Raw genomic sequence first — 21,979 nt, 5'->3', positions numbered from 1 at the left:
GACTCAGCCTTGCCATCCTAATCAACATTCTTTAGTTCTACTGGGCCATCTCTAATGGAAGCCAGAATGCCTGGCTGGATCAGCATGGCATGTCTTATGTTCTAAAACAATAGAATATAAATATTTTATCTCCCATGAAGCCCTTTTATTACAGCTATTTATCCACCTTTAGCTCTTCAAGCCATCAAATAAATTTTAAAATGGTGTTTTCTATTTATTCTACTTGTACTAAGTGCCAGGCACTGCTCTGGGTGCTAATACATCATCTCCTTTAATATTTATAACTCTCAAATGTAGGCGCAGAAACTCACTACACATTTGCTGAATAGACACCTTCTAGAGTCTTGAAATTGTTACTCTTCCTCTTCCAAAGGCCACACTTTCCCCCATCAAATCTTATGCCCCACTGGGAAAATGTTTTGATTTTATCTGTCTTGGACTTTTTTTAATTTTTAAAAGATACTATATCAAACTTCTGTTTTCAGCGGAAGCGGCACTATTGGAGATTGGATAGCAAATGTATTACCCTCTTTCAGAATGACACAGGAAGCAGGTACTACAAGGTAAGGGTGACTGTTTCCTTGACTGAGGTCTCATGCCCCCTCTTGCTTTCTTGTGGGAATGTAGATTATCAGAAATACAAAATTACACCCAACAAATGTGACTCTTCTGAAGCTTGCTCCGAGAGATATTTTTTTTCTTCTCTGTAGTTTTTAGATTTGGGGGAAATCAGGTTGTGAGCTGATTAGTCATCTGTGAATTTCAAATTTCACAGTGGAATGCTTCTGGTCCCATGGGATGGTGGGGTAGAGGGAGGGGGAGAAGAAGCTTAACTGTCTGTTTTAGCAGGGATGTGTGATTGAACTAGCAAGTTCAGGGTCACAGAAGATTAGTGAAAAGTAAATTCCTGAAGTCTGTTCCATCCAACTTTCTTTGTTTTGTTTTGCACTGGTAGTCCTGCAAATATGTCACTAGGGGTTAAGAAACATTGTATGATTCCTCCATATATTGCCAATATCATAAGGAGCACTTTCTGCTAGAAAAATAATTTAGCAGCTGTTTTCATTCTGTCTCTCTACATGAAATAATACAGATGTCACATAACATATCACCCAGTGGAACACGGTTGTAAAAGAAATTTACAGTGAAAAAGTATATATTTGCTATCACTGAAGGCTCAGTGATAGTAGGTGTGGTTCTCCATGGCCCCTTTACACAGACCTAACAGAAAAAGGAAACCTCATTAACTTTTAAATTAAAAATTTGTTTTAAAAGTTATTATTTCTTAAAAGTTGTTTAAAAGTTATTATTCCTTCTCCATCCTAAAAGACAATATGGTGATTAATTTTTTTTAATATCAAAATTGTCTTAAAAGCAACTGCTTTTAAAACCACTCTCTGTGGTGTTCCTCACTAAAACTATTCATGTGGCTATATTATTATATTAACATCTATCAAATCAAATTACATGATTCATTTTCAGTGCCTTAAAGAATAGTTGAAATTTAAAAACAGCTGTGCATACCCAAATGCATTTCAAAAGGGTTGTGATTTTACCTCACAGTTATTAAAATTATCATTTATAGTCTAAGACTTAGATTTTGATGCAGGTTCAGAATTATTCATATTTATTCTTATTGCATGAACATAGTAAAAAGCCACTTGAATTTTTCTGGAAAAAGGAGATAATTTTATTTTTGTGTTTTTCTTAGTTATATTCTGTGTCTTATAAAGCTGTTTTATAGAAATGATAGCTGAGTGTAATGTCATTTCTTACATGTCCCTGGCATGAGGTTTATTTGAAAGTTTTGTCCTTTTGATAAACTCCATTTAGTATACACTTTTTTCCACAGGAAATACCTTTATCAGAAATTTTATCTCTGGAACCAGCAAAACCATCAGCTTTAATTCCTAGTGGGGCCAACCCTCACTGTTTCGAGATCACCACAGCAAACATCGTGTATTATGTGGGAGAAAATGTGGTCAACCCCTCCAGCCCACCACCAAATAGCAGTGTCCTTACCAGTGGTGTTGGTGCCGATGTGGCCAGGATGTGGGAGATGGCGATCCAGCATGCTCTCATGCCCGTCATACCCAAGGGGTCCTCTGTGGGTTCAGGAACCAACGTGCACAGTGAGTCTGCTAGTTTTTTGCCTGTCTTTAAAACAGGTGAAGAGAACCTCTTTGGGGATGTTTAGTTTATTGGAATACCCTGATACTGGGAAAAATCGACAGCAGGAGGAGAAGTGGGTGACAGAGGATAATATGGTTGGATAGCATCACCAACTCAATGGACATGTGTTTGAGAAAACTCTGGGAGATAGTAAAGGACAGGGAAGCCTGGTGTACTGCCTGATCCATGGGTTCGCAAAGAGTTGGACATGACTTAGTGACTGAACAACAAAAAAGGGGGGATCTCCAAATAAAAGCTGCTACATATACTAAGGTGTTTCATTCATTAAATTATCCTATTTTATTTTATATTAAAAATTTGAACAAATGCACGTCAATCCAATATATCCAATAATAGCAGACACTTGGGCTACTGGTGATAAAAGAAGAAGTAATCTCGTTGGTGATAAAAGAAATAATCTTGTCAGCTCTAGCTTGACTGGAATGCCAGTTTTGCTGTTTGCAAATCTGAGTTAACACAAAACCACCGAATGTGCTACTCTCTGCAGGAGACTTAGTGTTCAGAGTACTTGCTGCTGCTGCTGCTGCTATGTCGTTTCAGTCGTGTCCAACTCTGTGTGACCCCATAGACGGCAGCTACCAGGCTCCCCCGTCCCTGGGATTCTCCAGGCAAGAACACTGGAGTGGGTTGCCATTTCCTTCTCCAATGCATGAAAGTGAAAGTGAAGTCGCTCAGTCGTGTCTGACTCTTAGTGACCCCAGGGACTGCAGCCCACCAGGCTCCTCCGGCCATGGGATTCTCCAGGCAAGAGTAATGGAGTGGGTTGCCAGTGCCTTCTCCGTGCTCAAATACTTAGAAACTCTTAAATCATTTTTTTCCCAGGTAGATCTCTCTGTTCATTGTCAGTCAGTCAGTTCAGTCGCTCAGTCGTGTCTGACTCTCTGCGACCCCATGAATCGCAGCATGCCAGGCCTCCCTGTCCATCACCAACTCCCGGAATTTACTCAAACTCATGCCCATCGAGTTGGTGATGCCATCCAGCCATCTCATCCTCTGTCGTCCCCTTCTCCTCCTGCCCCCAATCCCTCCCAGCATCAGGGTCTTTTCCATTGAGTCAACTCTTCGCATGAGGTGGCCAAAGTTCATGGTAGTATAAGATAAATTTTATCAGAATTCAATCAAGATAAAAAATGGAGGATTCATTTTTGAAAGATATTTTAGAGGAGTATCTGTATACAAATGTAACTTAAAAATCTCATAATGGCTATTAATAATGAAGCCTGTGGCAAAGAACCCTCTGTTTTCACATCACGGTGATCTGATGATCTGTGATAGATTTGATTTGTCACAGCTTTTTAGTTGATCTCTACAACCAGTGCACATATTGCATTCATGCGTGCTAAGTAGCTTCAGTCATGTTCAACTCTGTGCCGCCCTATGGACTATATCCTGCCAGGCTCCTTCATCCATGGGATTCACCAGGCGGGTTCTCTACCACTAGCCCCACCTGGGAACCTCAGTACATATTAATAAGATATGCCTATTTGAGTGCTAACTATTTTATGTGAGATCTCTATTTTTAAAATAACTCCAATAGATGGATGTTAATGTTTTGCCTGCTTTACGGGTAAGGGAATCAGACCCTAGTAGCATTAAGTTGTTTCTGCTTGTACCAGAGTTAAGAAATGGCAAACCAGAATTTGAACCCAAATCTTTATGACTTCCAACTCTAAACTGACAAAATACTATTATTTTTCAAAGCCAAGTACAGAGTAATCTGTAACTGTAAAAGCAAACAAATATTCTAATAGACATTTTCTTAGAAAAGTCTAATTACTATGATTTAAAAACACCCCTGCAGCTTGATTAGTAAGCATGTGTTTACCTATTTTGAGATTACTTCTCTTAACTTCTTTTGTGTATTTTTTAACTTGTATTTCTAGGAGATATTTCTGTGAGTATTTCAGTATCAAACTGCCAGATTCAAGAAAATGTGGTGAGTATGTACCTACTAATATAAAACTTGGTACTGTGATCTTTTATTGGAAAATAAGAGCATCATAAAATGCATTGTTATTGATCTGACATTTTAATTTTTTAGTATTTTCTAGAAAATTAAATAGGGTCCCTTTGGATGTTTTTCCTCTATAAAATTTTAGAAACATTACATTGTATCAATTTTTTAGTGATTTTCTGTAATCTATTCTGTAGTGTGCAGAGTTAAATAACTATTTTTCATTTCAGGTAAGCAATTATAATGCAGTGCCTGATTTTTTATGTATTTGACCCATCTTGATACTGGAATTTTAAATGGTTGATGTTATGTGATACAAGATAAAATAGATAAATTATTTGAGTTTCATGAGTAGCTTAAACATGCCCTTATTCTGTTTCCCTGATTGCCACCCAGGAGTGCTATCATATGACAAGGAGTTACACATACACTTACCATCACTTGTACTTATCAAGGAGACCTGATGAAACTGTGTAAATGAGATTTTATGGGGCCACATTCTAGCACCCTAGTCAACTGTACCACCTAATTCCATCAGCTCAGTTTTTGAAAATTCTATGTAGATCATATGCATATTATGAAGTTAATTTACACTCTGTCATATGTTTGCTTTTTTTTATTATACTTTGTCACTGTGGAAGGAAGCCCAAAAGTAATGAGGCCTTTCCTACCTCATCCTGTGACTCAGATTTTTCCCTCAATTTTGACTGCTATGCCTGTGACCAAAAGGAAAATATTTGTAGCCTTACACTGGTCTGAGTTTACTTTTTAAAAAGTAAACTCCGTGAAACTTAATTTATCACCAGCATAACTTTGCAACCTTTACTAAATTGGCATAAAGTAAACTAAAAACCAATATGATTGAGAGAATTAGGAAAAGTTCATAACAAAAATTAGCTGTATTCTTGTTCAGTCAGTCAGAAGATAGATAAAGACCTCTTGTTCTATTAGTCACAAGATAGATAAAGATTTCTGTTGCTCTTACTTAGCCAGAGAAAACTTTGGGAAATACTTATCTACCTATAAATCTCTTGGGAAATTCTAGATTCCTTTGTGGTTCTTCCACCCACAAATTCTAGGTGGCCATTGAGCTATTAGGAAAAAATGAAGTAATACTTGAAGTAGTAGGACTCAGACTGCTAGCGTAGTATTAATTTCTTTTCTTGTCTTCAGACAACCTTGAACTCTGAACCATAGATACCCTGAAGGGATCACAGGCTAGAGAGAACTTATAGTTTTTTTCTGGAGAAGAGACGAAGGAAAAGGATAGGAATATATAGAATATTCAAAGGGTAAGATGTGATGTAAAGGGACTTTTGGTTTTGAAAGGACAATGGTAAAAGGGTAGAGGATAGGCAGAAAATTCCATGGTATGTCATAGCAATACTGAAAGTGAAAAAGTATTACATTATACTTTCATGATTGTCATCATTATTTCATAGATTGTAAACATAGTCATTTAAAACTGAATGCTTTACTTAGCAATTATTATTTCAAAGAGGAAAGAGTAGATGCTTGGAAACTTGTAACCTCTCTAAGTGGAAAAAGTGAAACAGTTTGGTCACCTTATAAATGAGAATTTCATTATCCGTTTGTTGTGTCTCTGGCTCATTCACAGTGATTCAGCCCCTTTTCCTTCCAGTTTAAATTCATCTGATGTAGATGATTGATAAAGAAGCAGCCTTACCATTTTAGCCATAAAGAATGAAATGGCTGGAATCAGGACTCACACAGACTTGGGATTGGGAACCATGATTATTTAATGTGAAATTTCTAAATAACCATCTCAATAAGCAAATCCGTTTTTAAATACTGGCATTATATATGTAAATGACATTATATAGTTTTAAGTCTTTTCTTCTCCCTAATGAAGCCTATTTACTTGAACACTGAAAAATTTCTGCTGCTTAAGAGCAGAATAGTTTTCAAACATTATAACATTAAATTGAAGGATGAGTTTTTAATATTATCGTTATATTGTAGATTTCATCTGGCATTTAAATTGTTTATGTTTAAATTCATCAAGTATTAATGATATATTTAGTAAAATATAGAGTTTATTAGGACTAATATGTTGTTCCACTTCATGTTTGTTTTTCTCTGGGCTTGCACGTATAGGACATCAGCACAGTTTATCAGATTTTTCCTGATGAAGTACTGGGTTCTGGACAGTTTGGAATTGTGTATGGAGGTATGTTGATTCACCAAGTATTTTTATTAATTTAAAGTTTTGGCTACTTGTGTTAAGAAAATTAATATCTCCAAGAAGAATATGAAAACCTGTATGTAAATATGTTTTGTATGTTATGTCTTTCTGTCACTTACCTTTTTAGAAATGTCTCTTGAGGTGATCACTAACTGGAAAATTAGCACATGTCTGTTTTGAAAGAGAAATTTTTCTACTCCTACAAAATTTCTTTTGCTTAAATATTGACAAACTCTATACACAATAATGGTTAAATACTGGTTTACACAGGCAAAATGTTGAGAAACAAGGAAACTGTAATTTGGAAACATTCTTTTTCCCCTTAGCATATTTTGTCACAGTGCTATAGAAATCCATTCATGTAACTAGGCAAAAACTAGTCTATTCTAACGTCTTTATTAGATGTTAGAATCTAACATCTTCTATTCTAACATCTTTAGGAATGTTATGTATTTTGTTAAGGTTTGCAATTTTTACATGTTTGAAGTAAAATATTAAATTTTTACATTTTTCTTATTCTCAGGTTATTTGGTGAATTTAGTTAAAACTTCTGTCTTAGATTCTAGTCAGTTCAATCACATTTTTCAAATCCTTAGGAAAGATATCAGTTTTTTTTTTTCCCATTTATTTTTATTAGTTGGAGGCTAATCACTTTACAATACCGCAGTGGGTCTTGTCATACATTGACATGAATCAGCCATGGATTTACATGTATTCCCCATCCCGATCAAAGATATCAGTTTTTTTACTTGCCCTGTAAAAGGGCCTCATAACTTTCAATTACTTAATATAATCTGTAACAGATTATCTTTCTTGTGAGATGGGGTGCTCTGAAATAATCACAATGTTTGATTCTATTACTTATCATAGTATAATATTGTGCTTTTTTATTTAAAAACTAATTAAATTCTACTCTGTTTTACAAAGTAATTTTGATTCTTATAAAATGTACAAATCATTTTTTTTGACAGAAAACCTGTCAGTGAGTCAGCAACCATTGTATTTTCTGTCAAGGCCTAACAGTGTGATCGGGGAGACTAAGTACAACACAGGGAATTGTTCTGCAGTGTAATAATTGCATGCATGCAAAAAAAAAAAAAAAAAAAATCATGGTGTATAAAGCATGGTGCTATGCTTAGTCGCTCAGTCATGTTCAACTTTTTTGAGACCCCATGGACTGTAGCCCACCAGGCTCCTCTGTCCATGGGAATTCTCCAGACAAGAATACTGGAGTGGGTGCCATGCCCTCCTCCAGGGGATCTTCTCAACCCAGGGATCGAACCCAGGCAGATTGCAGGCAGATTGTTTACCATCTGAGACACCAGGGAAGCCCAAGAATACTGGAGTGGGTAGCCAGTCCCTTCTCCAGGGCATCCCCGTGACCCAGAAATTGAACCAGGGTCTCCTGCATTGCAGGTGGATTCTTTACCAGCTGAGCTACCAGGGAAGCCCATGAAGTACGGTAAATATACATAACTGAATATAGTGTGGGGGTGAAATGGGTAAGAAATGAGATTAGAGAAACCAGCATGTGCCAGATCGTTTGTAACATCCAACAGTGAAGGAGCGGGTTTAGCAGGAGGCCTCCACAAGGAAGACTAGAAAGTCACACCTTGGACACATACGGATGAAGCAGATAAGAACAGTCACAGAAGACAGGTCAAGTGCCCTAGCGACAGAAACATGGGGACTAAAAAAGCCACAGTCTCGCAGGCAGTAGTCGCAGTAAAAGTCTGAGTTGGAATAGAGATTGCAGCCAGTCAAAGTAAAGAACATGAAAACAAGACAATAGTTGTGTCAATTGTGAAGGGAAGCCTTCTCGGAGGAGTTGGAAGGAACAGTGAAAGTGGTTGTAGGGAGAAGGGACACTAGACTTAACACCAAATGTAGAAATAATAGAATTTCGAATTAGTTTATATGTGACCAAAAATAGTGAGTAATTAGTTTCACTTTCAAATTCAATTACATTGACTATATTCTGTATCTTCTATAATCTGGTAGTGTGGAAGTGAACAGCTTGAGGGGACCCTTTGATTCCCTTGAAGGTTTATTGCGAGAATTACATTGACTATGATATATGTAAAGGGCCTGTCAGATGATGACGATGGTGATAATAATGATGATAACATGTTTTTTGAGTGTGTATAGTTATCTGGGCACTCTGGGTACTGTACATATCTCGTTATATCTATTTCTCACAACAGTGCTACCATTGAAGATGAGGAACTCAGAAAGCTTCAGTGGTTTGCTCAAGACCATGAAGCTATTAGTGGCAAGATTTTTATTCTTTCTGTTATAACATACATTAGTTTATCAGGACTTCATCCTTTCTTAAGGAGAGTACTTTTGCCAGTGGTATGAATATTTTCCATATTAAGTAGCTCAATATCCTGTTTCTAAAACATATGTTTTATAAGAAAATATCAGGTTGTTCATATGAACAGCTTTTAATGTCCTAATTCTTTTGTGTTTTGAATTTGGCTAAGTTTATAGTGTATATTTGATCTATAATGATGGAGCTAAGAAATGAAATCTTGATGGGCAAAAGTCAGTGCTCACCAGAAATGTTAATTTTTTCAGTAAAACATTTTTATAATTCCAAAATGTTCTTATAAATTCTGGTATTCTTCAATAGAGATGCTAATATTTCTTTTTTATTTTAAAGGAAAACATCGTAAAACAGGAAGAGATGTAGCTATTAAGATCATTGACAAGTTAAGGTTTCCAACAAAACAAGAAAGCCAGCTTCGTAATGAGGTTGCAATTCTTCAGGTACTTTTTGTTTTTTATGTGGGGACTATAATATATCCCATTAACTTCTGCAAAACGAAGAAAAGTTACCCATTATCTGTGGCAGAGATATTTAGTAACATGTTTAAATAAGTGAAAAGGCAGATCAAGCATCAAACCACTGCCTGGGTGGTATCTTCCCTGAGACTAGGCAGCAGCTTTTCCTTTTTATGTGCTTAATTCTAGGTTTTAATGTGTTATTAATTCTCATTAAATGAATAATGTTTCAGCATTTGCCCATAGTGGACATGCTGTGACCTTTTTGTTTTACATTATCAATGACCTTGCCTTCATAAACACTCCTCCTTTATGCTGTGATAATTATATGAATTGAGTATATGTCAGTATGTAGCTGTCAGCATATCAAGTAAAAGAGTAATACATGCCTGAGAATCAGATGATCTTGATCTTATTAATGTCTTCTCTGTGTCTCACTGTAAGCCTTTTATTTAATATTGAGACTACTCCTTAACTCTTCTCATTTTTTAAGCCCATCCCTTTTTAAAACCAGAATTTTTAATGAAAAGTATTATGTGATATACATAATTTTTTAAATTATTAAAACTTTTTATGCAGATCAAAAGGAAATGGAGCAGTTGTTTACTAAATGTGGCCAACCTAGCTGTCCAGTCTGGACAGTTTAGATCCTTGATAAATGCCCATTTTTATATAACTTCCATAATTATCTCCTTGTCATGCAAGCTGATCATAATTTCTAATTTATAGTTTTATTAAATAATATTCATCTGAGCATTGCTTGCAAAACAAAACAGATAGCATTTCTTCATTTATTGTTTCATATAAATGCCATTTATTGAGTTTATATAATAAAAAAGTTGAAAAAGATATGATTTTCTGCCCTAAAGGATCTCATGTATACAGACAACCAAAATAATTGTTGCTGTACATTAAAAAAATGACATAGACTTTTCTGAGACTCATATGTTCTAAAAGCTGGTGTTTTTGTACTTTTGGACAACTGATGTAACGCAAAGAACTACCACACTGTTCTCTGCCTTCTTGGAAGAAGATAACCACAGATCTTAAGCTGACAATTCATGCATAGTTTAGTGCTGGCTACTCAGGTTCTTTTGTAAAAAATTCTTAACTTGACCACATTGAGCTGCCGCATCTGAAAACTTAGTGACACCGTTCCATACTTGGACCCCCCGCCTTCCAGTCCACCCTCACCTGATGTCCTGAAGGCCGACTCCTCTGAGCCTTGCCACAGTTGGCATAAGGATAAAGACAGTTCTCCTTCTTTACAGGACATAAGAGGAGTTTCAATTAACATGGTTATACTTTTCTACTTTTTATTGGAACTGAAGAAGAACATCTAATTCTCCCTGTATAGCCCTTTAATTAGCTTTCCTAGCATGACAACACATTATCAGCTGCTGGCTCTGTAGTAAAGTAGAAAAATAAAATATATCGCAAACTGATTCCATCTCCTTTGCAAAAGAGGAGCTGCAATCAACAACTCAGATGCAGTAAACATGCATTTGGCAAAAATTTCATTATAATGTGGTTTTCTATAAAGAATTTGCTTAGGTTGAAAGTCAGATTTTGTCCCTTGAGCATACGAAGAGTTTGAGCAGTTCACATATTATTATGGCCTGAAATCTCAAAAATCCTCATCAGTTATCATTCATCCCCATTGTCCCCAATTGTTTATCACTTCCTTCATCAAACTCATATTTATTGAGTACATATCATGAGCTAAGCTCTGTTCTTGACTCAGTGGATACAGTGGGGACAAAGACACTCAAGTCCTTCCTGTCATGAGTCTTTAAATTGTATTTAAATTGTCTTTAAATTGTCTTTTCAGGTTTACTTTTAGCCTGATGTTTACAACATATTTATATGTTGAATTTTTAATTACAAAACTTATACAAGGAGTCTTATTAAAGCTTGGTTTATGTATATAAGATTTGAGAGTTCATACTTTACCAAAAGTTGACATTTGTTTCAAACTTGTTCACCAGAAATTAGTCTGATCTATATTCTCTTTTTCCATAGCACTTACCATATTCTAGCCTATTACAGAATTTTATTTATTATATTTGCTGTGGGGTTTCTTCCCCCATCCCCAGTCCCACTTCCTGCTCTAGAATATATATGTTTCAGAAGGGCAGATGCTGTTGTTTGCCAACAGTGTCAAATAACTGATATATATCCCAAAATATATACTGATATATCCCAAACACCAAAGATTGTTCCTGACAAACATTAGATGCTTAGCAAATATTGGATGAATGCTTGTTGAATTAAAACTGTACAGAGACATCATCCTGTCACATAAGAAGTCATAGTATCTGACCAGGAAGCAAATGTCTGGACTCTGTTTGCTATTAATGGTTAATTGGTTAGTTAAGAAGGATTGTTTGTTCTTTGAAAGCCCTCATTGCCCTGTTTTATATTTCTTATAAAAATAAATAATTCATTTTTTAAACTCGAAAAGAAAATATGGTAATAAGTAGAGAGATGAGGGGAGGATTCTGACTCATTAACTGATATGTTCAGAAAAAGTACCGTGATTGAAATCAGCCGAATGGTGCTGAAGGTTTTCTTTTCCTAACCTTGAGGAGCAGAATCCTCTCCCTCTGGATATAAAAGTGATACACAGAAGTATTTGGTATCCTCTGCCCGTGATCTCTCGCTTATGAAAGCTAGTTTCCTGGTTTATGCTTATACCTGAAGTCTTGACTAATTCTGCCCCATCCTGTTCTTCCTTCTGAGATTCTCTGGAGAGGACCAAGTGGGCTGGAAATGGCTGATGGGAGAAAATTCTCATGTAGTTCTGTTAGTTTTTTTGTTGTTGTTGAACTCTGATTTGTTTCTGTTTTTCTTTTTTTTTTTTAATTAAAAAAGCTTCTTAGCTTGTATAGGACTTCAAAGTTGTAAAAATGTATGTGTGAAAAGTAGGCTTCTCCTTTCTTTTTCTCGTTCATCATCTTTACTGGGCGAAGGCTTTCGAGAGGCTGATTTAGTCATTAGAAAGCTATGCTCTGTAGATATCTTTGAACAATTGAAAAATTAAGGCAAGTGTGACTCCTTTGGCATAGTTATCCCTGATTTACATCATTTCAAATGGCTGTTTTCATTATCTCTAAATGCTTTATTATTATTATCATATTGTTATTATTATCATATTTCAGAAGGATGATAAATTAATGTAGATGTTAAACTTCATTCAAAAATTCTCAAGAGATCTTATAGTATGATTTTATAAGTTGTATCTTGATTTTTAAAAAAAGTAAATCTGAAATTTTTGTTTTTTTTCTATTCATGTTAACAAAATAGGGATAAAAAGATAATTTAAGATTATTGGGGATATCACAGAAAACTGACTTTTGTAAGAAGATGCAATTAATCTTAGAAGGCTTAGAAACTTACAATCTAAAGTAAGTGATACTGGCATGATATATTTAGTACAATTTAAGTTATCAACATAGGCTTGTTCAGTCTAAAGTCATTTTTATTTTCTCACATAATATCACAATGCACAAAAGCTTTAGGATAATGCTAATAAATATATATAATTCTAATTGATATACTATTTTGTCTTTATCTTAAATATCAGCTTATTTTTTTCTAAGGAACAATACTAGAGCTTCTGTTTATAATACATTCTATTAAAGCATGTTGGAATACTAAAGGTACTGAATACAGAATATAGGAAAAGATATGTAAGAATTTTACAGGCCATAGATTAAGTATATCCCCTTGTACTCATGTCCTAAAATTCCACCATCATTCTTATTTCTCTATTGTGAGGCACTCTTCTTCCCATTGAAGCATCTCTTAATTTTAAAACAAAAGAACGGCAACAACAAACTGTGTTCTTGATTTGTCTAGGCCATCTCTCATGGTTCCAGCACATGTTATATTGACGCACTTTAAATTTGTGCTCTATGCTGCTTTCCGTTCTTATTCATAAATGTCTGTCTTTGGTTTCCACCTTTTTACGGCGTAAGGAACGTTTGCCACACTCCTGTCATCTCCCTCTGCCCAACTATCTCCCTTGGGCTCTTTTTCAGTCTTTACCCAACTTGACTAGTCTCAGGGCTTCAACAGCACTGATCACTTCATCAGGCCCCATGCATTGATCAGGCCCCATGTCACCTTCCCTGCCAGCTCTGCCAGTTCTGTTCCTTTTACTGACCTTCTTCCCTTCCTCCAAATGGTTTGTGATAATCTGGGACTCATTCCCAGCGTGAGCTCATCCACTTTAAGAGACTCATCTGTCATTATTTCTCAGGTTATTTCCGTAATTTATCTCGTGAGCTCTGTTCTTTCACAGACACTTCAGTCTCCTATTTCTGGTGTTAGGACATCTCCATTTTGCTGTGCCAGTCTTATCCAAACCAAGTAGTCAAAAACCAAGAGATTATTCCTAATGTCTTTCCCTGCAAGTTATTCTCTAATTTTATCCATTTTGCTATCATTTCTCCAGTTTTGAAGGAACTTCAGTTAATTTCCTTCAATTAATAAAAATAAGTCATTCAACAGTGCTCTTGAAGCCCTTCCTTCTTTGATACAAAGCAATTTATTAGGTTGTATAACAGTGAGTGAAACCTTTTAGAGCATTTATCATATATTTGGACAGACAGATACAAGTAACTGCAAGTCAGGATAACTGTGGAAACATAGAACATAGTGAAAGAAGTCATGGGTTATGGCAGAGGTCAGGGTACTGGAATGAGGGAGATTTTCAAAGAGAAATATAGCACTGGTGAAATCTTGAAAGAGTCATGATTTTTGGTGACCAAAGAAATGTTGGAAAGGGTTATTAGGCTGAGGGGCCACCTTAATAAAATAAATACACTATGAAATATAAGTAGAAAACTAGATCATTTTAAAAGAGTGGCTTCAAATCACTTCATGTGGTTTGAAAAAATAATTCTAAAAATTCTTCAAATTCTAAACACTTTGAGAATTCTCAGAAAGAATTCTAAAAATCTTTGTATCTTTGTATATTTTTAAGTTGACAACTAGAACTATTTTGTCAGAAGTCCAAAGAATTAATTTTGTACTATAGTGAAAATACTGGTATTTGAAAATAAAGCTGTTGTATAACTCATTTAAATATATGCATTACAATCTAAATATCAGAAACATTTTATATCTTTAAACAGTCATTTAAAAATACATGCATAGGCTTTTTAAGCAATAGCAGCATATTTTACAGTATTTTTGTTTTCTTTGACTACATTATACTTTTACCACAGAAATATATTCCAACATTATATATTTTTATACTTTAAAGTCTTTTATTGGTCCTCCTTTCATATTTATTTACAGTAAAAATCATTGTATATATTTAAATTTCTTGATTATAACACTGAATGTTTAAAGCATTCTCCTGAATTAATTTATCATTACAGTTATTTGTAAAACCTTTGTCTAGCAAGATAAATATTCTACAAAGTTTGATCTATGCTTGTTAACATAAAAAATGAAATGTTACTGAACACACATTATTTAATGAAGTTTATTTTTTTAATACAGTTAATAAATTTTTAGGTGATTATTATTTTTTGTTTAAACAGTTCAGCAATTTTATTCCTTTTGTTAAATTGTAGAAGCCAAGTTGGAAGCGCCACCCCCCCCCCCAAATAAGATAGAAACATTTCAAGTGATTTATCTTCAGAAATTCATCCTCTTTTAATTCTCTCTATTAATAGATCCATTAAATGCTTCTCTGCTTTTGGTGAAAGCATGCATTAGAAGCTAAGTTGCCAAAGAATTGAGTTCCAAGTTATTAGAGTTATTCCGTTCATACCAATACAATATTTCAAAATTTCCCTTTATTTTTTTCCTAGACAATTTTCTTCCCCATGGCAAGGTACCTTAGTAGTGTTTTGAATGTATAAGAAGCATACCTTCCTTTTGAAAAGTGGGAAAAAAATTATTGTGAAAGGCAACTTGGGGATTGAGAATTTAAAGAATATGGAGATTTTCTCAAATAGATATGTATTAGAAAATTATTTATGGATTGTTAAGATTCATTCATTCAAAATATAATTATTCAGTACTTCACATGTTCCAGGTAATAGGGGTACAAATATAAACAAAGCAAATTTTCCTTAACACTATCCCTCTGCTCACTTATCTCTTAATCTTCCATTTCCCCAAGAGTTTGCCTCCCTTAGTTTAGAGACTGCTGTGAAAGGACAGAGTACACTTAGGTGAGACAGCTGCTGCTGCTGCTGCTAAGTCGCTTCAGCCGTGTCCGACTCTGTGCGATCCCATAGACAGCAGCCCACCAGGCTCCTCTGTCCCTGGGATTCTCCAGGCAAGAACACTGGAGTGGGCTGCCATTTCCTTCTCCAATGCATGAAAGTGAAAAGTGAAAGTGAATTCGCTCAGTCGTGCCTGACTCTAGCAACCCCATGGACTGCAGCCTACCAGGCTCCTCTATCCATGGAATTTTCCAGGCAAGCGTACTGGAGTGGGTTGCCATTGCCTTCTCCGTAGGTGAGACTAGGAAATGGCTTTTGTGAGAGTTTATGGAGAATTGTAGGTATCGTGCCAAGTCAACTGGATTTTATTATGCTTGGGTGATTGAATTATTGAAATATTTTCAAAAAATTATTATGATCAGATCAGTATTGAGGGATGATATGGAGAAAAAAAGGTTAAATGCAAGAAAACTTTTTTGGAGGTTCTACTAGTTACAATAATCAAAGCTAGTTTTAACAGTCAAAATGCCCCCGTTCTGTATAAATAAGTAATTAAATTTTAGGCTCCAGTTAGAAAACTATGATATTTTATGAGAAAGAAGAGTTTGTAGATGGGCTGCTCATCGTTCCAGATATTACAGCTACCTCTAAAGCTTAGCCCTGGGAGGAAGATTGGGCATTGGGTGTGAAAGAAACGAGACAGTATGTCAGAGTGATACCTTTAAAGGCAATTAAACTTCAAGATCAGGAGTGGAATTGGTAACACAGAACAACACTGGGATGGGGGTGGGGGTGGTACACCAGTTTAAAAACAGGTTAAGCTATAGGAAAGAAATTTTATCAGTCAGGAAAGCAAGGAATCCAAATTGTCAATGTGGATGTCATAACAGGTATAGGGGGGACGCTGTGGTGAGAAGACTGATGAGGCAGCATTCAGAAATCCAGAGAACATGCTCAGTTGGGTTGTGAGAGTAAGATGAGGAGGCTTAAGTAGCATAGCCCCTGATACATACTAGTTAGAACAGGCAGCACTGGTTCTAAATGGATTTGAGTCCAAGAAAAATACTAAGGTAATAGACACCATAATGTTTAAAGAGCATAGCTTCTGGGTTTAGACTGCCAGGGTTCTCACATCAGGCTTAAGAGTCTTAGGAGCTTGGATAAGTTACTTAGATTCTCTGAGTCTCAATTTCCTTATCCATAAAACTATGTACAGATGTTGTAAGAATTGAGTACGATAATTTGTTGAATTTCTTAGTGCCTGGCATATAGTAAAGATTCCATACTTATCTTACTATTAATAGTATTGACACCACTTGTCTAGCTCCTAGGAATAATTTCAAATAACTTGATATTGAATTTCTTAAATACAGAACATAGAGACATATAATTTCAGGTTAACAAAGAGCATGGTTGACTCAAAACCTGAGGTACAGCTGAAAATGTATTAACATATGCCTGGCCCCTAGTAAACACTCAGTAAATATTTGTTGAGCAAATTATATTGCCACAGCTGAAGGAAACAGAGTGATATAGAATTGCAAAGCATGCCAGTAAGATAATAAAGTATACTTTACTTTCATTCCTTTTTGACTACAAAACATGGTAATTTATCTTCCCAGAACAAGATTAAATATGTGTCTTGTAAATACCTGGCTTTGTTCTCTTAGTCTAAAAAGATGATCAAGAGTAGGTGGAAAGAGATAATCATAACAGGAAACCAGAGAATAATATTGCTAAGCATGAATGGGGAAATGAAAATTTGCAGAAACTGGCGATTTTATTTAAAGCATGAAGGAGTCAACTTTTCTTTCTCAGGAGAAAAATGTTCAAAAAGTACTTTATCTTTTATGTTTAATAAAAAGTTTATACTTCTGTTGTTTCACCTTATATGTTCATATTTCTTCAAATATTTTTTCTTTTTTATATTACTATGTGAACAATTTTCATGAAGTTGTTTCTTTTGAAGACATGTTTTACAGCTCTAAAGTGGTCTTGTTATCTTCTGCATGCTCTAAAAAAATAGTCTGTAAATTATGTATATATGTGTCTAAAATAGAAGAAAAAACTTTTTAAAATCTATTATAATAAAAAGAAAACAAACTTGAAAAATTTTCTGACTAGATATTGTGTTCCATAACAATTTAGTCATAATGAAAACTTAGTGTCAGATGGCCAGGTTCCAGTCAGAGCTTTTCAGTTTTTTCTTGAATTTCTTTTAATCTTGGTTTCCTTAATTATGGATTAGAATTCATCTGACTCGATGTGCTTGCTTCACAGGAATGTTTTACGGGGGTTGAATTAAATAATATATAAAGTGTTTTTAATGTTTTAATATTTAGTTTTGTTTATTTATTTGGCTGTACCAGGTCTATTTTATTTATTGCTTATTTGGTTTATTTTTGGCACACAGGATCTTAGGTCTTCATCATGGCATGCAGGATCTTTAGTTGCCGCATGCGTTCTCTTAGTTGCGGCATGTGGGATCTAGTTCCCTGACTAGGGATTGAACCCAGTCCCCCTTCATTGAGAGTGCAGAGTCAGCCTCTGGACCACCAGAGAAGACCCTAAAGTGTTTTTTAAAATCAGTGTTCCCCAAGGTATTTTTGGAAGATCATGTCTTCTGAGTTCCTTCATGGAAGAAGGTGAGGATTAAGGTGTGCTCAAAAGGAAAGCTTAGAAAATACTGCATGCTACATCCAGGTCATCTACATCTTGGAAGTGAATAGTCTTTCACTTAAAGATTCTGAGATGCCCCATAATTAAGAACCTGTTCAATTTTGATAATATGCCATCTAGGTGCCACAAAATCCTTATACAATATAAGATAACACAGTCTGACTTTTTTGCACATGACTTTCTGTCCTCTGACTCTGTCCATACACCTGGTATGCTCACTGCAGGTCCCAGTACCCAGTACTAAGACTTCAGGTAGATTATGTGTCTGTACAGGTCATTTAACCTCATAGTAGAATGTTATGCTTTCTGGAGTGGTGACATCTAAGTATAGTAATTGGGTTACAGTGATACACTTCGTTAAAAGTTACACTTTAAATCTAACGTCGGGATGAGATTGGATTCATGTGTTCATGTTTCCAGCTAGGTAGGTTAGCAGGAAATAAAAGTGTTCCAGGTGTGTGTCTATTGCCATTCATTTGTAGCAAATAGAAAAAAAGTTCAGCCGTTTGATCCAATTTTTAACTTTTATGTGCAGTAAACACACCTTGATCTACAAATTCCACCTCCCTTGTTTTAACATGCCATTCTTTTAATTTATGCTTTTTCACTAAACACAAACTGGGTAATGGCATGGAGGAAAGAGGGCCACACTTTATGGGTGGAATATTTACTAACACTGACTTTTTTTTTTAAAGTAACAATTACTGATTTTTTGTCTTTTAAGCCTTTGTTCTTATTCTCAAATAGTGCATCCTTTTGCCTAAATTCAGATTGAAACTCTGGCATTGGTCAGGGGTTTGGGGGTAGATACCTGGATGTGTACAGTATTCTTGCTGTGTAAGGGCCTTTGATTTGGTAGAAGTCACTCCCTCAACTCTCCAAAATTACAGTAACAACTTCAGTCATACACAGACAGTGCCAGTGGAACCTCAGTGTATGAGTCCAATGGTGGGTTTAGGAATCTAGATTTTGCTTTTTAGATTTCCCATTCATACCCCCTAAAAGATTCCTGGTGATGAGTAGAAAACAGTACATATTTTTATACTAATTCTACCTGGTGAAAAGGCTAGAAACATGAGAGGTGATGGGAGGGTTTTTTAAGTATGTTTTTTGCATACTCCTCTCTCTCTGCATTCAGTCTCTTCTCCTCATATAAGGAAAGGAGAGAACTCATTCCATTTATCATGTGTCTGCATGGCCTTGAAATCTAAAGCTAGATTAAAGCAGTTCCAGAAAAGATGAAGTTCAGAATGATTGAGAGGGTTGTAGATAGGGTTATGGATATATGTGAATACAGGAATTACATATCAGGCCTCACCTGGTTTTTTTTCTTCTATGCAAATATTGAACTGATTCTCTAAAAAATTTTTCTTGGGCCAGTGTTACTTAATAGGATGTGCGGAACGTGTAGCTAACTTAAAATGGAAAAAATAATGGTAAATTGTGCATTGTAAGCTAGCCATCTAAAAGCTGACTCCCCTTCTTGATATCTGGACACAATATATGTATTATATTAACAGCCAATGGAGATGCTTCAACTTATTTCTTCCACAAAATTTTGAACTATTTTAACCAGGGTCAATCTGAGCTAATTAATGCCACACAAAAATATAATATTACATTGCAAGTTCTGATGGATGGTATATGCAAATAGTTTTACTGGGAATGATCAGGTCACTTCTAAATTCACAGAGTCTAATAGGTTAAATTTGGTTATGACTCCACTGATCTCAATGTCAGCCAGTGATTCACAGAAGGGTGGATTGTCACACCTGGTCTTACTGAAGTAATATTGGTACATTTATTCCTCTGACATTATATGTTAGCTTTATTGGTTCTGAGATATTATCAATGTGCATTCCCAAAATGTTACCTCCTAAAAGATAACTACTAGAGTATGACACTGTTTATAAATTGTAGGCTTTTGTCAACCGAACATGAAATAAGGACACATTTGCATGCAACAACCAAATGATCCCCACCCCATGTTAAGTGAGGAGGGCTCTCATGTGGTGTAACACAGCCCTCACCTGTTGACATCAGAGTAGAAGCACCTCTGTCATCACTGAAGTTTAAAAATACAGCATGAGTGAAGATGATGTTGTTGTTTAGTCACTAAGTCACGCCCAACTCTTTTGCAGCTCACGAACTGTAGCCCACCATGATCCTCCGTCCCTGGGTTTCTCCAGGCAAGAATACTGGAGTGGGTTGCCATTCCTTCTGCAGGGGAGCTTCATGACCCAGGGATCTAACCCGTGTCTCCTAAATTGGCAGGCAGATTCTTTCCCATTGAGCCATCAGGGAAGCCCATGAGGGAAGATGCGTGCATACTGCATGCTAAGTTGCCTCAGTCATGTCCGACTCTCTGTGACCCTGTGGACTATAACCCACCAGGCTCCTCTGTCCCTGGGATTCTCCAGGCAAGAGTACTAGAGTGAGTTGCCATGTCCTCCTCCAGGGGATCTTCCTGACCCAGGGATTGAACCTGCATTTCTTCAATCTGCTGCATTGGCAGGCGGGTTCTTTACCACTAGAGCCACCTAGGAAGATAGGAGAGGACAAATGAGAAGGTGTAAGTGTGGGCTTCATACTTCAAACTTCCTTTAGGTGAAAGACAAAAGGAAATTTTCTTTTCTTCCACTTTAAATTTCTCGTTATCAAAGAGAGAATTTAGGCGAGATGGCTGAGTTTACCACGTTAATTTGGGTATTATCTTTCACACATCTTCTTATAATCATCTCCTCTCTACACTGACTTTTTAGCAACTATCAAGGTATTGTTCCATGCTGTATCCTCTTCATAAGTTATTAAGTGATTGTGGTTTCTAGGGTCAGTAAGTTAAGCCTAAATTTTAAAAGACTATAATTAGAAAGTGTATAAGAGGGTGTGTTCTTTCACTTCAGGATTGACCGTCAGCAGAGCCACTGCCATGCTGCTCTGCCTCACTTTCCCGTCCTCGCCACTGCACACCGCTGTGCTGGTGTATTCCGTCTGCTCCGTATGCCATTTAGAACTTAGATCCTGGATTCTTCACTCTTAATTTTCTTCCTTTCTGTCTCAGTATGACCTAAATCACTTAGTTGTTTGATAGAAAAGTAGTTAGAAGTTCCCGCATTAAGGCTGACTCCTAAATAACCTGTTGAATAGATATCTTGAATCTAATTTTTCTCTTTCCTACCTCTCCTATGTTTGAGTATAATAATCCTGAAGGTAGAAGAAGGGGAAAACATGACATTAATTTATCACAGCTAGATGTTTGGAATGAATTCACAATGTTAGGTTTACAATAAAGCAACACTATTAGAATTAAAGATTAAAGTAAAATAACCCTCAATGCAAATCTAAAATGCATAATATAAAATAGAATGCATGTATAAACTAAAATTTTTAATTGAATGTTATTTGTAAAGTATTACTGCTTTTATAAAACCTTTTGCTTTTAATGACTAGCTTCCATTAATTATATAAGAACTCTCTAGGCAGTTTGAGTCAGAAAATTTTTGTTTTGATCTCCAAATGGCATTTCCTCCCAGACTTCAAAATAACTCATATTCACCCCATGGATATGTCATCAATCTGTAATGTGTGAATGGACACTATTCTTTCCTATATTTGACCAAATGTTTCATTTCCTGAAAATTAGTTTTCTTAAATGTAACAAACAGATGGCCACAAAGTCCTGTAGTAGCTTACTGTGCCATGAAATTTATTATCCAAATCCCTGAGCTAGGCCTGAGAAGTTAACAAAAGTTCTTTCTGAACACTACTATGCCATAGTTGCTGTTATAATCATCAAACCATTTTTAAGTTAATTAATTTACTTTAGACTTTAAAAGGAAAATTTTGAAAAACTATTTCATAGTTTCTATAAAAAGTTAAAATTGTGAACAAGTCACATCAGCTACTTTGATTAAAGCTCATCTTAGAGTTGAGCTTAAGGTGTTAAAAAGGCAATATGAATGATACATGATA

General features: G+C 35.7%; 1 protein-coding gene across 2 annotated transcripts in view; it reads left to right on the top strand.

Moving 5' to 3' along the window:
- PRKD1 (protein kinase D1) overlaps positions 1 to 21,979 on the top strand; it is a 341,747-nt gene that overhangs the window by 293,409 nt on the left and 26,359 nt on the right. For both annotated transcript variants that reach the window (XM_061159053.1, XM_061159052.1), the window contains 5 exons: positions 486 to 563; positions 1,853 to 2,132; positions 4,077 to 4,129; positions 6,266 to 6,338; positions 9,019 to 9,125. In XM_061159053.1, the coding sequence (XP_061015036.1) occupies positions 486 to 563; positions 1,853 to 2,132; positions 4,077 to 4,129; positions 6,266 to 6,338; positions 9,019 to 9,125 (591 nt within the window). The remainder of the gene's footprint in view (positions 1 to 485; positions 564 to 1,852; positions 2,133 to 4,076; positions 4,130 to 6,265; positions 6,339 to 9,018; positions 9,126 to 21,979) is intronic.

Source organism: Dama dama, chromosome 13 (assembly GCF_033118175.1).
Source record: "Dama dama isolate Ldn47 chromosome 13, ASM3311817v1, whole genome shotgun sequence".
NCBI classification, from domain to species: Eukaryota; Metazoa; Chordata; class Mammalia; order Artiodactyla; family Cervidae; genus Dama; species Dama dama.
This window is presented reverse-complemented; position numbering and strand designations above follow the sequence as displayed.